The 14,606-nt window shown below is 52.0% G+C and overlaps 2 protein-coding genes across 2 annotated transcripts; one reads left to right on the top strand and one right to left on the bottom strand.

Moving 5' to 3' along the window:
* On the bottom strand, window positions 1–5,801 carry LOC139806074 (fibrinogen-like protein 1-like protein). The gene is made up of 4 exons (XM_071765195.1): window positions 5,673–5,801; window positions 3,947–4,090; window positions 2,063–2,125; window positions 1–1,064 (listed from the first exon to the last, which is right to left on the bottom strand). The coding sequence occupies exons 1-4, from the start codon at window positions 5,674–5,676 to the stop codon at window positions 436–438; spliced, it is 840 nt and encodes a 279-aa protein (XP_071621296.1). The 5' UTR covers window positions 5,677–5,801; the 3' UTR covers window positions 1–435.
* A 4,174-nt stretch (window positions 5,802–9,975) lies between these two features.
* On the top strand, window positions 9,976–12,807 carry LOC139806090 (fibrinogen-like protein 1-like protein). Its single transcript, XM_071765227.1, has 3 exons — window positions 9,976–10,084; window positions 10,937–11,056; window positions 12,072–12,807. Exons 1-3 carry the CDS (start codon window positions 10,081–10,083, stop codon window positions 12,704–12,706), a joined length of 759 nt encoding a protein of 252 aa, XP_071621328.1. The 5' UTR covers window positions 9,976–10,080; the 3' UTR covers window positions 12,707–12,807.
* The last annotated feature ends 1,799 nt before the right edge of the window (window positions 12,808–14,606 follow it).

Here is a 14,606-nt window from a genome sequence, read left to right as displayed (position 1 = left end):
TGAGCTCAAGGGAAAAATGTATTGGGATGCTTTACCAGACACTGCAGAGAGACATGGAATACATGGAAATTTGTGGCATGTGGCTTTTTTCTTGCTGTGGATTCTGGAGGCAGCAGAGAAGGTGTGAAAAGTCACTCCAGGCTGAGTGTCTTCCTCCCACAGGGGAAGTACATGTGGAATCCAAAAATTTCACAAGTTTTTTAAATTTTTTTTTTTATTCTTGATTATGAACATGGTAACAAGGAATCAATGGCAAGCACAGGGGAAAAGAGCTCAGCAGAGGGGAAGCCTGCACTCAGGGGGAGGAATGGGAAAGTGGCCTTTCCTAAAACCTACCACCCTAGGGCTCCCCTCTCTGCTCCAGAGAGGCTCAAGGTCTGTGGCCATGCAGAGCCTTTGCAGAGTGTCCAGTGAGGACAGGAGAGGGTGGAAGCACTAGCAGTAGGTAGCTGGTTTGATGAGGATAAGGGAGGACTTGCAGTTCCCTTTGCACAGGCTGCCCCATGACATTCCCCCCTTGAAATTCAGCCGTACAGAGTAACAGGAGGAGAACCACCACCCCCCTTCGTAGCTGTAGGCACAGTTCTTACTGTAGGTGTCCTGATCCCGATCCTTTGTAGAGAACTTCATGTTGTCATGCATGGTTTTGGGATTGTCTGAGGTCATGGCATCCCCTGCAGTCCCTTCGTAGGCCCCCAGCCTCAGCCGGTAGCCGTGGGGCTCATCCTCCACGAAGAAGAGGTTGTAGTCTGCAATATGGATGTTGTCTGCTGAGTCCTGGATGACAAACCTGACCTGGTAGACCTTCTGCTTGGAGATCTGGTGGATGTACTCGGTGCCCAGCCAGTACTCGGTGCGGACATTCCCGAAGCCGTACTTGTAGGTGGTCCAGGACTCAGCCCAGGTGACAGGAGTGTCCCTCTGGTTCCTCTGGATGACGGTCCAGCCCCCCTTGGTGGCATTCATCTCGCAGTACACCACGAGGTGGTGCAGTCCCTTGGGCTGGATGATGTAGATGCCGCTGTGGCTGCCGGCAGGGAGCTCGCTGCAGTCCTTGGGCCAGCCTGAGGCAGGAGAGGGGGTGATGGAGACACCGAAAGCACCCGTGGCTGCACCCTGCTGCACACACACCCAGGGGCTGCACGCGTGACATGTGCTCACAGGAGCACAGCAACCTCTTGAAATGATCCACGTAAGAGTTGGGCTTCACGTCTCCCCAAGACAAGAATCAAACTGATGGGGACATGCTACCAAAATGCCTCGGCCCAGTTGACCCAGGATGACCAAACCCAGTGTTGCCTTCACCCAGCACCCAATCACCACAGATCTGCCTGTAGCATGCAGGTGATGTATCACCACACAGACAAATGAAAATCTGGGTGACAAAACCATTTGCTGTCACAGTGTGGAGGCTTTAGCCCTTCACAGGTATCTCAGAAATCCTGGAATCATGATCAAGACATCCACATCTCAACAGGAAAAATCCATCTGTTTTCTGTGGGCTTACCAAGCAGCTCATTGGATAATTCCTGACTTGCTTGATTTGGTTATGGTCTTTCCAAGATCCAGAGTGTCAGCCCCTTATACAACAACCAGCTGATCACTCCTACACACTCCTGGGAAAGGACTTGCTCCACTCCCAGTACTCCTGGTTCTTCCTATCCAGGGATCCTATGGGCTACTGGTGACCTGTCAGCTCAGTAACACAGTCAGTCCCTCTCTTACCTTGTCTTCTCATCAGCTGTCGAGTGAAAACAGGACAATAACCTGTCACCACTTCCCAGAGGCCAGTAACAAATCATCACTTTCCAGTGCAGATCTTTAGGTGGGAAATTCCATGTGCTAAAGATCCTCAGCAATTACTGGACCCAGGACACGGCTGCTAATAGAGTTCCCCCCAGGCTAGGAGCTGTGGCACCTCTGTAGCCCATCAGAAAATCAATGTTTCTTCTGGGAGAAGCCTGCCAGATGCAGGACACGGACTAAGGGGGCTGAGAGCTCCTCATGAGCCTCTGTTTGCTGAAACTTTATGAGCAGATGCACTCCTTGAGAAAAGACTCACCATGGCCTGCTGGCTGGCGGGGGGCAACGTCTCGGACCTGCCTAAGGTGGTTGTCACCATCATCTGAATTAAAAAAACAAAGGAGAGAGGAGTGAGCATTGAGAATAGACATTTCAAATCCCTGCTGGGAGAGCACAATCTTCTACAGGTGATATTCCTGTTCTTCTGTCATGGCTCCTGGTTCCAGAGAGACTTCACCATTCCAGGTGTTGGTCTGTTGGTGGTTGGAAGATGGTTGTTAAAGTGTAGGAGAAGCAACTAGAAAGGAGCTCAGTAAGAAGAGTGAATAAAGGGGGAAAAAACAGGGGAGCAGAAACAGGAAAATTGGTGCAGGTGTCAGGAGTTGGGAGAGAGACTGTTCAGCTGCCTCCAAAGGGAATTTGAAGGGTGTTGTGGAAGTGAGGATGGTTTAGGATGGATTAATGGAAATCTTTTGCAAGGATATCTTGTGTTTATCCATTAATGTCTACAAAACAGAGGAACGAATCACAGGCTGATGGAATCACAAAAACTATTCCTGTGTTTGCCCTGACCTTACAAAGTGTTTAGCTGAAGTCTCTTGCATTGTGTACAAGCCCATTCCTTCTTTTACTACACCCAGAGCACCTTTTTCCTGCAGACTGTAATATTGCTTTCACTTCCTCCTCCATGGTCTTCTGATTTTGGAGCTAAACCATCCCATTCTTCAGCCTTCCCTGACACAGTCTGCCTGCCAGATTTTTGACCCCTTTCCTTCTATCTCCAAATGTATCTTGAAGTCCACCAGTGAACATGGTGGTTGTCCCGAGCCCCCGCAGAGTGGAAATAGTCACATAACATGGTGTGGAGGACTTTCCTTCCGTGGTACTCACTGCAGTCAGATGAAGCTGTCCACACATGTTGCCTTCCCAAGACACCAGCTGCCCCTGCTCCTTTCTGCCTTCACTTCCCATCCATCTGGAAGCACTCCTCCACAAGTCCAGAGTTTTGAGTGTTATCCTGTCTCCTCTGGCTTGCTTCCCTGCTTACCCATCCTGTGTTTATGGTGCTCATGTTTTCAGAGCACCCCACCAGCAGGCTGGGCAAGAGATGAGTGTGAAGCCCAGAGCAAACCCTCTTTCTCTACTCAGACTTTCAGTTCTCAGTGAAGCCCAAGCTCTTGTCTTGGTCATGAGTGGTCCCTGTGCCAGTGGTTCCCCAGCTGCAGAGCTTTACAGGGAAGGCTGATGTGGAACCAGCAGCAAACACTTGACTCTTGAGCTTTGCTGCCAAGAACTCTTCTTCCTCACTTGGAAGGATCCAGCTTTCTGTTGTACCATGCACCACCCACAGCCCCAAGAGCATTTCTTGGAGGATTCCTCATTGCTCCAATATACCCCAGGATTTGCACATTGCTCTGTGCCATCATCTGTTTGACTCCTATTTGTCATTGTCACTACTTTAGACTCCTTTTAGTAACTTCACTTTGCTCTTCCTTGTATTCAGTTCTTGAATTCAGTTCTCTGCTGACCCTGTGACTTCCATAGGTAGCTACTGATCCCCATCTCCTCTGCCTTAACACCTTCACCAGTGCTTCCCCATGGAAGAGCCCATGGCTCAGAATACCCTTGGCTCAGTCTTGCTGCCAACAAGACCAAACCTGTCCCTTCTCCTGAGATCCTTTGAACTCTGGACTTTGGACTTCTGGGAGAAGAACTTCAGAGCACCCAGGAGAAGAGACAGGCAGCAAGCAGAGGAGGACTCTGAGATGATTCTTGTTCTGCCTACACTGACATTGTCCACACAGAGAGCAGGATTTAGTTCTGCCTCCACATCACAGACGTGGTTAGGCTGCTGAGTGGCTCTGGATGGGATCTGACTGAACACGGCCCTGTTTGCCCATCCCTGTCTCCCTGCTATACTTACCTGGCTCTGAGCCCTCAGGAGGAGCATTCATAATGTCATCCACAGTGCCATTGAGCAGATGCAGGTTCATAACCTCAAAGGCTGGAAGAGATGTTGCCAGGGTCAGCAGGCAGGTGAAAAGCAGGAGACAAAGGTGCTGGGTAGCTGAAATGGGAAGAGATTGGGAAAAGAAGAGAGAGGTCACAACTCTTGCTTTACAGAGCCACAAATTCCATTTGAATCCTTTTCTTGAAGAGTGATGTAGGAAAATAAAATTATTTAAATGGAGAACTCACAAACCCAAATTCGCTCATTTTGCTGGGCTGCCAACACTCATCAGCAGGAATCATTAGTGGTGGCACCTTCTGGTGGTGTGAAATGTGAAAACCTTGTCCAAACCCTGTAACCAGAACTCCTCCTAAAATCTAAGTTTTGGGGCTGAAGGTAACAAGCAGAGTGAGCAGGGAGAGAGGAATCCCCTTCCCCCCTGGCCCCTGGGTGGTGTAAGCTGGGACTACCCCTGCCTCCAGCCCAGGTTTGTAAGCAGAAAGAACCCAGATGCCTGGGGTGGGAACAGGTCCCAGGCAGGCATCTGGGTACTTCTCTGCTCTGCATGAAAGCAGCACGACTGAGGGGGGTGGCACAAACTTACAGGAATTACTGGCTGGCTGGTGCAAATTATGTCTTTTGAAATGATTATATGGCTTCTTCAAAATCTCCATGTGTAGCCAGCTCCTCAGGTCTGCCCTTGTGCAGAGCAGCTTGGAAAACCAGCACACTGTTTACAACATTAAATCTAAATAAAATAATAGGAAGTTTATCACGGTTCCTAGAGAGTGAGATGGCATCTGCCCATGGGGAAATCTCTTGGTGCTCTGACACGTGGCTCAGCCTGGCAGATTACCAGTGTGATCCCTCCCCTGCTGGAAAAGGAGCAGAGCCAAAGCTGTGGTGAGATGGGAGAGATGTGGTGAGATGGGAAATGCTCAATGATGCCAGCCTGGAACTGCTGCCCCAGGGAAAAGCAGCACTTTCTTGGAAAAGCAGCACTTTCTGGGAATGCTCAGAGCCATCCCAAGCACTAGTGCTGGTTCCAGTTTTACAGCAAAGGTCTTTGGAAACACATTGCACTCCAGCTCATTCGCATCTCAGTTCCTACATAACATTTAGTATCTTGGCACACTTGGGTTTAGAGGCATGTTTAAAGATATCTCTTCTCTAGACCACCAGAGAAGCAATGATCCCTCCACTGCTGCCCCATTGCCCCACAACTGGCCATGAGAGGTCCAGGTGGGAAGGAGCTGCAGGGCAGAATATCAGCCCCTCCTGGCTGTGTTTCTGGGGACAGCAGTTTGCTTTTGGGCATCTAGCCTTGATACCTACTCAGTATTGCTCCTTAAGAGAGAATATATGTACTAAAAAAATTAATTTTCTGTTCTAGGTTATTTAATACTCTCCTTGTGAGCCAAAAATTGCAAAGAATATTCAGTAAATATGAGGTTGGCAAAATGGGCTACCTGTATGCTGACACAGAACATGCAGAACATGCAGACTCCTGCTCCACCTCCCAGCCCAGAGCACAGTGAGCCCAGGGAAATGTCACAGACTGTGCACTGGGATGCACTGGGATGCCCTGGGGCATGCAACGCTGGGGCATGGTGTGAAGACAAAGCCCTGGGATGCCCTGTGACATGCAGCCACAAAGCAGTGGTGATGCCCATCCCACCCCATCCCACCCCACACTCACCCATGCTGTCTCTGCAGGGACCCTGTGGAGCTGAGTGGCTTTTCCCTGGCTGGAGGGGTGTCCTGAAAGCTATTATAGGGCTGGGCAGGTTGGGGGGGTGGAGGCACGAGACCCAAACCCCAGCACTTGTGTCCTGCTGGCTGGCAACAGGATTGGTGGCTTAACCCTTATCTGCTTTTCACCCCACGGCACCCTCAGACAATGGGGGCTGTGTCTGGGCAAGGTGAAGAGCTTTCTGCTCATGCAAAGCAAATAATTTGGTGCCAATAAGCCAAACACCTTAAAGCAAGCATGGTTCAAAGATCCTGGCTGTCCCTGAAGGGTTTCCCCAGGGAATGGCATCCCACAGGGCTCCTCTGCACATTTCAACATCTGGGTAAGCAAACACCCAGCAGGCATTGCCCCTCCTGAATGGAAATCAAGGAGCAGATGAAAATTGCTCTCTCCAGAGCAGGCATTGAGCCCAACAGCTCCTGGGGACCCTGTCAGACCCTTCAGGGAAGAGGTACTCCAGTGTTCCTGGCAAACTGTGCTCTGCAGTTCAGAAAGGCCGGGCCGGGCTGCCCCTTGCGCAAGGTCCATGGAGGTTCCCCAGGTCCCTTTCCATGGAGTGGTGACCTGATGCTGATGTAAAATGGTCTCACCTCAAGCCTTTCTCTGCTACATGGAGTGCTCATACCATGGTTTTCTCACAGAAAATTCCAGACCATCCTTTTCTTAGGGATTGACACCCGCAGTATTCTGAATTCTGAGGATTTCTGTACCCTAGAATCCATCTTGTGCTGGACAGGCCCAGGTGGCCAGAGCCCATGGAGCAGCAGGACAGGGTTTTGGCAAGGGCTGATTGCTTGCAGGATGGCTTCCTGAGTCCAGAGGAGGCCACAGAGATGATCCAAGGGCTGGAGCCAGGCTGAGAGAGTTGGGGATCATCTTGGAGAAGGCTCCAGGGAGACCTTAGAGCATCTTCCAGTGCCTGGAGGGGTTTATAAGAAAGATGGGGAGGGACTTTTTAGTAGGGCCTTAGAGATAGCACAGGGAATGATGGGTTTAAACTGAAAGTTGGGAGATTTACACCAGATATTAGGAGGAAATTTTACATTGAGGGTGGTGAGACCCTGGCTCAGGTTGCCCAGAGGACTCCATCCCTGGAAACATTCCAGATCAGGCTGGATGGGGCTGTGAGCACCCTGGTGTGGTTGAAGATGTCCCTGCTCACTGCAGGGGGGTGAGCTAGATGAGCTTGAAAGTTCCTTTTAACCCAAACCATCCTAGGATCCTATGATCCTGCCTTGTCATGGGGGCTCCTGTGCATGCCCTGCAGACACCAACCTTCAGCTGGGCTTCACTCACAGCTTCCTGGCCCTGGCCCCAGGAGGTTGTGGCTGGTGTTTGGGGTAGGATCTGCAAAGCAGACAGGGGGAAAGCCACAGAGGGTTTTTCTCTGAAATTCCAGCTTTGTCTTGGGGCCCAGCTCCTGCTCAGTGTATTTCTGAGTTGTGGCACAGATCTGTTTTTATTGCTGCTCCTGGGCTGCATCTGGAAAAAAATTCAGCCAGGAGAGTGAAGGAAGGAGGATTTTCAGCTTCCCCAAGTGAGAGGACAGCTCTGGTGCTGTGCCCTGGGCTAGACTTCCCCATACACTGAAGGGACTAAAACTCCAGATAAAGACCACCAAGGCAGGAGTTCATCACATACATGGACAGGCTGAGAAAGATGGACTTGTTCATCCTGGAGAAGAGCAGGATGAGATGGGATCTTGTGCTGCCTGCTGAGAGGGTGGGGAGCAGATGAGCCCAGGTTCCTCTGAGCATTGTGTCTCATTTTAGATCTTCTCATGACAGTAATCAGAGTGGAGCAGTTCCAGCAGAGGCCCCCAGGCTGCCCAGGAGCCTGGAGCTCAGGATGTGTCAGGAGGATCTCAGGGAAGTGGGATTGCTCCACCTGGAGAAGAGCAGGCAACAAGACATGGCAGGCATGGCCCCAGGGTGTTGAAGGAGGTGCATGGTGGTGGGATGAGAAAAAATGGATATGACTTGGGACATGGACTGATGTTGGAAAATAGTGGGACAGGTGCTCAGAGGGAGGCTGTGGGATTCTCAGAGGCGTTCAAGGCTTCACTGGATAAGAACCTAATTTTTAAAATCCGATTTGAGCAGGGGTTGGACTAGCTGGCCTCCAGAGGCCCCTTCCAACCCAAATCATTTTATCACCCTGTGATTCTGAGACTCTCCTCGGGGGTGCACAACAATAGGATGAGAGGCAATGGATGTAAGGGAAGGGACTGTCGAAGACCAAAAAAAAAAGAAAGTTGTGGGTCCTCAGTTCCTTGACACATCCACTACTGACACAGATGTAACCCTAACCCAGAAGCTCTAAGTTGACCCTTTGCTTTGGCCTGGAGATCAGATGAGAATTTCACCCTTCACCCCAGTCCTGGGTATTCTGTCCTAACCTGAGCCACACTCTATGGTCCCCAGTCCCCCTCTGACCCTGTTTTCTGGATGGATCTTAGCCCTACACTGTAGATAACTTATTTCCTTGATGGACCACTCAGATCCACGCTGTAGCTTATCTCCAGCCTTATCTTTTGCACTGTGTCCATTTGACCAGGATCTTCGATGTGGCTGACTGCTTGCCTTGCCTGGAGCTGTTGCCAACACTCATCTCTGCCAACACTCATCAATGACCTCCTCAGGGTTCACCCTTGGCCTCTGAATGGTCTGTGGGAAGCATTCATCCTTTGCATTCCAGAAAGCTGGCTCAGGCCTTTCTTCTCCTCCCCAGAAGCTTGGTTGTTGTCTTCAGCTCTGCTTCCAACCTGTACCTGCTCAGAGGTCCTCTTGCAGCTATCTCAGAACAAGGTCCCATATCAGCAAGGCTAAGAAAACCTTTGTTTGATAGCTTTGAAGACACCATCCAGTAAAATTTCAGTCAAAGTCCAACCTGGGGTCTCTACTAAGTTGCCCACTCTTTCCTTGGAGTATTTCCTTGAAATACTATTTGCTTCTACTTGGAGCAGCCCAGTGGAGCCTGCTGTATGCAGGGGCAGGACAGGATTTCCTCCCTATGACCCATTGTGCCCATGTTCCTGTTGCCAGCTGCTGATGGATCACCCACAGCAACCCAGGCACCACACCTGAGATGTTGTGTTGCTCAGTGCTGACGTTGGCTCTGGTGGCAGCTCCCAGGGACCCCCTAACTCACCCATTTCTCCTGCCTCCACAGAGGATGGGGACCCTCTGCCTCCTTCCCAGGGAACCTGGAAAGCACTTGATAGTGCTGCTTTTATGGTTCTTCCAAACTAAGCAAGGTTGTAGACAAGGGCTCCCAACTTCTATCCAAGCAAGCAGGAGTGAGATCTAAGGGAGCAGATGGAAGCTGATCCAGGGATCCATTACAGTGGAGACATCCATCCAGACCTGCAAGTTGCACTGCTTGATGTGGGCTCCTGCAGTACAGAAAGGTGGGAGCCTCAGCTTGGAACAGGCTTGCTGGGAACACGATGTTTAAAGCTGTGCCATGAGGAAGACATCTGGTCAGTAGGCTACTGAAACCAACAGAGGAGAAGAAAGTAGGAGGGCTACATCTGTATCCTCTTAAAATTGGCATGACAAAGTGATGGAGGTGTTTGAACCTCCTGGCACAAAGAACAGTTCTCCCAAACAATCTGTCTTGAGAACATTTTGGTCCCATGGTGGAAGAAAACCCTGGCTGATGTTGCTGGGGCTGGGATCTGCAGGGCTGCAGCAGTCCAAAGACAGGGACTGGGAAGGAGAATGGGAAAGGGACCCAGAGTTGTCTGTTTGTTACCTGGAGCCTCTAGTCAGAGCATGCAGGTTGGGGTGCAAGGGGACACCATGTATAGAGTGACCTTTGGGTGCTGGACACTGCTTTCAGCCCAATAACTTAACTCATTGATCCTGAAACCTACCAGAAGAGAGGTAGCAAGCAGGCATGTGTCTTGAGGACCTGTCCTCATCTTTCTAAGGTCACCTTTGGGACTGGGCAAATAGGAGGCCTAATCTCTCCTCCTTTGCTAGTTTCCCTGTGTATGTCCTTAAAAAGCTGGGTCTCTCCACTTCTCTTTGATGGTGGCTCTCCAGATTTTACCCCAAGTGAGCAGTTCACATGTAGTGTTTGTATAACTGGGAAAGTCAATAATTGAACCCCCTGATCCCATATTCCCTGGCTGGATGGGCATGCCCCCAGCCCTCAGGGGGTTTAGTTGTGCTGTCATGAGATCTGAAAAGGGCTTGAGTGGCAGTCTGCAAGTGCCTCCTTGTGCCTCTCCAAAAAACAAGTGTGCTGAGCAGTGGGTGTGTGCCATGCCTATAAAGCCACTGTGGAAATCTCAGCATGGGAGGGTGCACCACCAGGCTCCAGCTCTCTGCTCAGCTGTGCTGCTGTCATGGGTGAGTTCTCTTCCCAGCATCCCTGTGTGGTGCTGGGCTCAAACAAGACCTGACTGGGGTGAGTAGACAAAAGATGATTATCAGGACAGCAGCTGTGACCTTGCTTGGGTGATGCTTGCTGCTACACACCCTGGCAGCAGAGGGGACACAAGTCCAGAGCACCCAATGACACATGCTTGGTACCAGCCTACGCTTTCTCCAGGCTGCCTCTGACCTGTCTTCCCACCTCTTGTCAAGGGAGGTAATGCAGAGACCTAGATTTCAATGTAGTCCCTTCCCTTCTGACCAATGCATGTGGCAATTTGAGCAGTGCCTGTGGCATGGGGGTCCTCCCCCAGGCATCATGGCATCTGCCCCAGTAGCTGGGACCATGCAGGGGTACAGGGTGTGCTGGTGGCCAGCACAGGGGCTTTGGGGTTGTGTCACTGTGTAGACTTCCTTCTCTCTGCTTAGGAGCTGCTGTCTGTGCAGTAGGACCACTCTTTGGGTTTGCTTTCCCACTAGGCTGGAGTGGCTCTTATAAAAGGCTTAAGCATGATGACTCCAAAAAAAAGTGTTTCTTGTGCTCCCTTCTCTCCAGTAATGACTCTTCCCAGACCAAGCTGTGTCATTGTCCTCTCTTGGGCTGCAGGTTGCAAGAACAGAGCAGCAGGTTTCCACCTGGTGCAGGGAATGGAGTCACCAGGAGGGTGACTAAGCCATTTCTCACCTTGCTTCACCCCTCCAGGGGCAGAGCCAGGACCCTCCTGTTCCTCTCCGTGCCCCCTGGCTCTGCCTGCCCTGGTCCAAGCTCTGCAAGGGCTGGGGGCTGCCTGGGGATCCCAACATTGTGATGAACACTTTCTTCCCCAGGGCTCCAGGCTGGGACACGCTGGCTCCACAGGGAGCTTGTCCTCCTGCCCACGGTGGTGGCCATGCTTCTCCTCTCTGCAAGTGCTGGCCCAGCAGTGCCCACTGCCAGCCCCCGGAGTGGTGAGTATGGAGTAGGGGGCTGAGCACCAAGGGGCAGAGCAGGGAAGGGTCTCCTGAGCTGACTCTCAAGTCTGGTGGGTGTTGGGATGGCCAGCAGGTACTTGGGTTGGCCCACAAGTGACACACACAAAGCTCTGGGCAGTGGCTCCTAAGGAGAATGACACCTGCCAAGCAACCCCAACCCTCTTGGTGACTCCATGCTGAACACAAGGGGTTTCTGCCCTGACACCCTAACCTGGCAGGACACTCAGCAGTGCATGTGTCCTTTCACACTTCTGTCCTAGGAGAGATCTTCCCTGCAATTTTTATTTTATTTTTATTTTTTATGTCTTCTTGGATAAGGAGTATTCCCTTCCTCCCCACAGGGGAGGCTAACACTCCCTGTAAGACCTATGTGTGCAAGAAAAGCAAAATTTTATGGGCTCAGAATTACTCACATAAATTGCCCCTCATCAGCTACCAAACAAGAAAACCAAATTTGACAGCAAATGATTTGGGTAAGTCATGACAGATCAGTCCTGCCATCAGATAAATGGCAACAGGCTGGGGGAAGAGACACCTATGAGATCAAGGCAGAACTTACCCTTCCTTTGCAATGATCCCCAGGGAAAGCATCAATTTTCATTACATATGCCCACCCAGTGGAACATTTTGGACAGTTCTGACCCATGAAAGGCTTGCAGCTCAATATAACAAGGCTCTTGTGTGAGGATCAGATATAGTTGTACGACGTCACTGGCATATGGAAGATTTTTTTTTCTCCCCTTTTTCTCCTGATCAGATGCACCAGAAGCCTCCAAATGAAATAGAAAGTCACGAGAAACAGATACCAGGCCTCTTAGCAGGGCCACTGTCTTACAGACCTTTGGTTGCCCTGTGGATGAGTCAGTGGCCAAGTCACTCCACAGTGCAGAGCAGACTACAGATACAACCAACCCTCCCTCCCCTGCAGGGGCTCCTTGTTGCCTGAGCAGACTGACACCACCCCCTCTCCCACCCCTCCTCTCGTCCCCAGCATTCCCCGCAGACTGCAGCCGGCTCCGCAAGACGAGTCCCAGCGGGGTCTATGTCATCCAGCCGGCCGGGTCACCCCCCCGCGTGGTCTGGTGTGACATGGACACCGAGGGCAAGGGCTGGACTGTCGTCCAGAGAAACTCTCACGACACTGAGCTCACGTGGAAACAGTCTTGGACCACCTACAAGTACGGCTTCGGGAACGTGCAGGCTGACCACTGGTTTGGCACCGAGTACCTGCACCTCCTGACCCAGCAGGGCACCTACAAGGCCCGCTTCGTCGTGAGGAACAAAGCCAACGTCACCCACTACGCCGAGTATGACATCTTCAGGGTGGAGAGCGAAGCCAGCGGGTACCCCCTGAGGCTGGGACGGTTTTCAGGGGATGGGGATGATTATCTGACCGGCTACTACCCCAAGAAGGGGGGCATACATGACAACATGAAGTTCAGCACTACCGACAAGGACCAGGACCAGTACAGCGGGAACTGCGCCAGCAGCTACGGGGGCTGGTGGTACGACCGGTGCCACAACGTCCTTCTCAATGTCAAAAACAACATCCTCTGGCCGGGATTCTGTGATAAAGGCGACTGCACATCCTCCCTCATCCTGGTCAAACCCACAGACGTGTGCTGACCCTGCTGCAGCCCGCGGGCTCCCGGCAGTTGCTGGCAGTGCCACCCTCCCCAGCTCAGCGCCCCATTCCCCTTCCCCTGCCTGCCTCCAGCCCCCTGCCAGCCCCCGTGCCCGCAGCCCCCCGGGAGACACGGCCGGAGCCCCGGGCAGGCGGGCGGCTTCGCCCAGAGCTGCGGTGCTGGGGACACTGGGGGCGGGCACTGGTTTGGGCTGGGAGCGCCCAGTGCTGTCCCGGGGAGGGGAGGCGGTGCGAGCTCCCCACGATGCAATCCCTGTATTCCCGCTTCGCTCAGTCCCTGACCCTTCCCCGAGCCCCGGCCACCCCCAGCTCTGCTCCCCATGGTGGGAGAACCCATCTGCAATAAACCCTGGAGCCAGACTCTGCTGCCTCCTGTCCTGTTGCTGTGATGCTGCACATACCTGTGTGTGGGGGGGGGGATCACTCATTCCAGTCCCCAGGGTGGAGGACCTGGGGGACAGCAGGTGTATATCCTGCAGGTCCCTCTCCTGGGCAAGGAGACACCTGCCCAAGGGATGCCAGATCTCAAGCAGAGATCACCTCTCCTGGGGCTGATGGAGAATAATAGAAACATGAACTGGTTTAGGCTGGAAGAGACCTTAGGGGTGATGTAGTTTCACTCCCCTGGTGTCCTGGGGGGACACATCTGGTCTTACCATGGAGAACTATGAAATGGGGATCTGTGCCACATCCAGGGAGGCAGTAGAGTTCCTGCAGGCACCGGGACAGGTTTCCTGGGCTTTCAGCCTAATCAAAGAGTGCTCAGGATAGGTTTTGTCACTAAATTGCAGGAGCTTTTTCTGCAGAAGCTGTTGGGAAGTTAAGACAGCTCTACAGATCCTCAGCCAAACCAGTGCTAAGGCTGCTGAATGAGTGACTTGAGCTGAGAAACTGCTGGGCCCTAATCCAGGGGGTGTGTAGTAATGTAATGTCTGTGTAATCCAAGGGGTTTCTCTCTCCTTGCTTCTTGCTGATGTTGAGGAGAGAGATGTGCTTCAGGAAAAAACAGGCATTATCTGTACCAGTGTAAAGGACTGAGTCCTGTTCAGGAGCCTGCTAAAAACCACCTGCAATTATATCACATGAGCAAGTTCCAGAAATTTAGTAACTGGGAAATGAGAACTTGGTGAGTTTGCGAGACTCCAGGCATGGGATTATATTGCTACAACACAGAACAACTTGTGGCTTTTAGAGAAATCTCCAGAAATAGCAGACACAGTGTAGCTCAGGACCCTGAGGGTTTCAGAGGGCAGAGAAGAGGGGGGGAAGGAGAAACAGAGCAGTCAGGAGACAATTCTATGGGGCTGATCACCACAGACTAAGGACACCCATCACTCTTACTCTGGTTACACTTTGCTACTGGACATTGTTTTGGGGATCAAAGCTTGGAAAATGGCAAAACAAATTGTGCTATTGCAACAACCTCTGCTTGCAGATAATGCTGTGTGACTCCTTTGGCCTCTACACACTCCCCCATCATCCTCTGCAGAAGGCCAGGGCTGGAATCCCTCCTCTTGGTGATAGTTGGGATGGTGCCTGATGGGTGCCCATGGGTCCTGAGTCCCTGCACAGGAGGAGACTCTCACACAACAGCACACACGGTGCTGCTTCCCAGCACACCGACCCCCAGACCACTTCTGGCAGGGACCCTACTGGGACAGGGAAAGTCAGGAGAAGGACCTCAGCATGCCCTAGGTGTGGTGCCCGAGTGTCACCAGGGTTTCACTACACTTCCCTGTCACCCCTCTTGCCCAGAAAGGCAGCTGTCACCCAGCCAGCACTGCTGCAGAACCGCTGCTTCAAAGGCTGGTGTGCTAGAGGCACCTTGCAAGGTCAGTCCCCCTTTGGAGGGAAGAGAAAGTGCTCTTTTTCTGCAGGAAT

This window comes from Heliangelus exortis, chromosome 21 (genome assembly GCF_036169615.1).
Source record: "Heliangelus exortis chromosome 21, bHelExo1.hap1, whole genome shotgun sequence".
Classification (NCBI taxonomy): Eukaryota; Metazoa; Chordata; class Aves; order Apodiformes; family Trochilidae; genus Heliangelus; species Heliangelus exortis.
Note: the sequence above shows the minus strand (reverse complement) of the source record. Positions and strands in the feature narration are given on the sequence as shown.

Coding starts and splice junctions, on each gene's coding strand:
- LOC139806074 (XM_071765195.1), bottom strand. Junction 2,126..3,946: donor TCCTGAGGGCTCAGAGCCAG/GTAAGTATAGCA, acceptor TTTTTAATTCAG/ATGATGGTGACAACCACCTT. Junction 1,065..2,062: donor CCGCCAGCCAGCAGGCCATG/GTGAGTCTTTTC, acceptor CTCCTGCCTCAG/GCTGGCCCAAGGACTGCAGC.
- LOC139806090 (XM_071765227.1), top strand. Junction 11,057..12,071: donor CACTGCCAGCCCCCGGAGTG/GTGAGTATGGAG, acceptor TCTCGTCCCCAG/CATTCCCCGCAGACTGCAGC.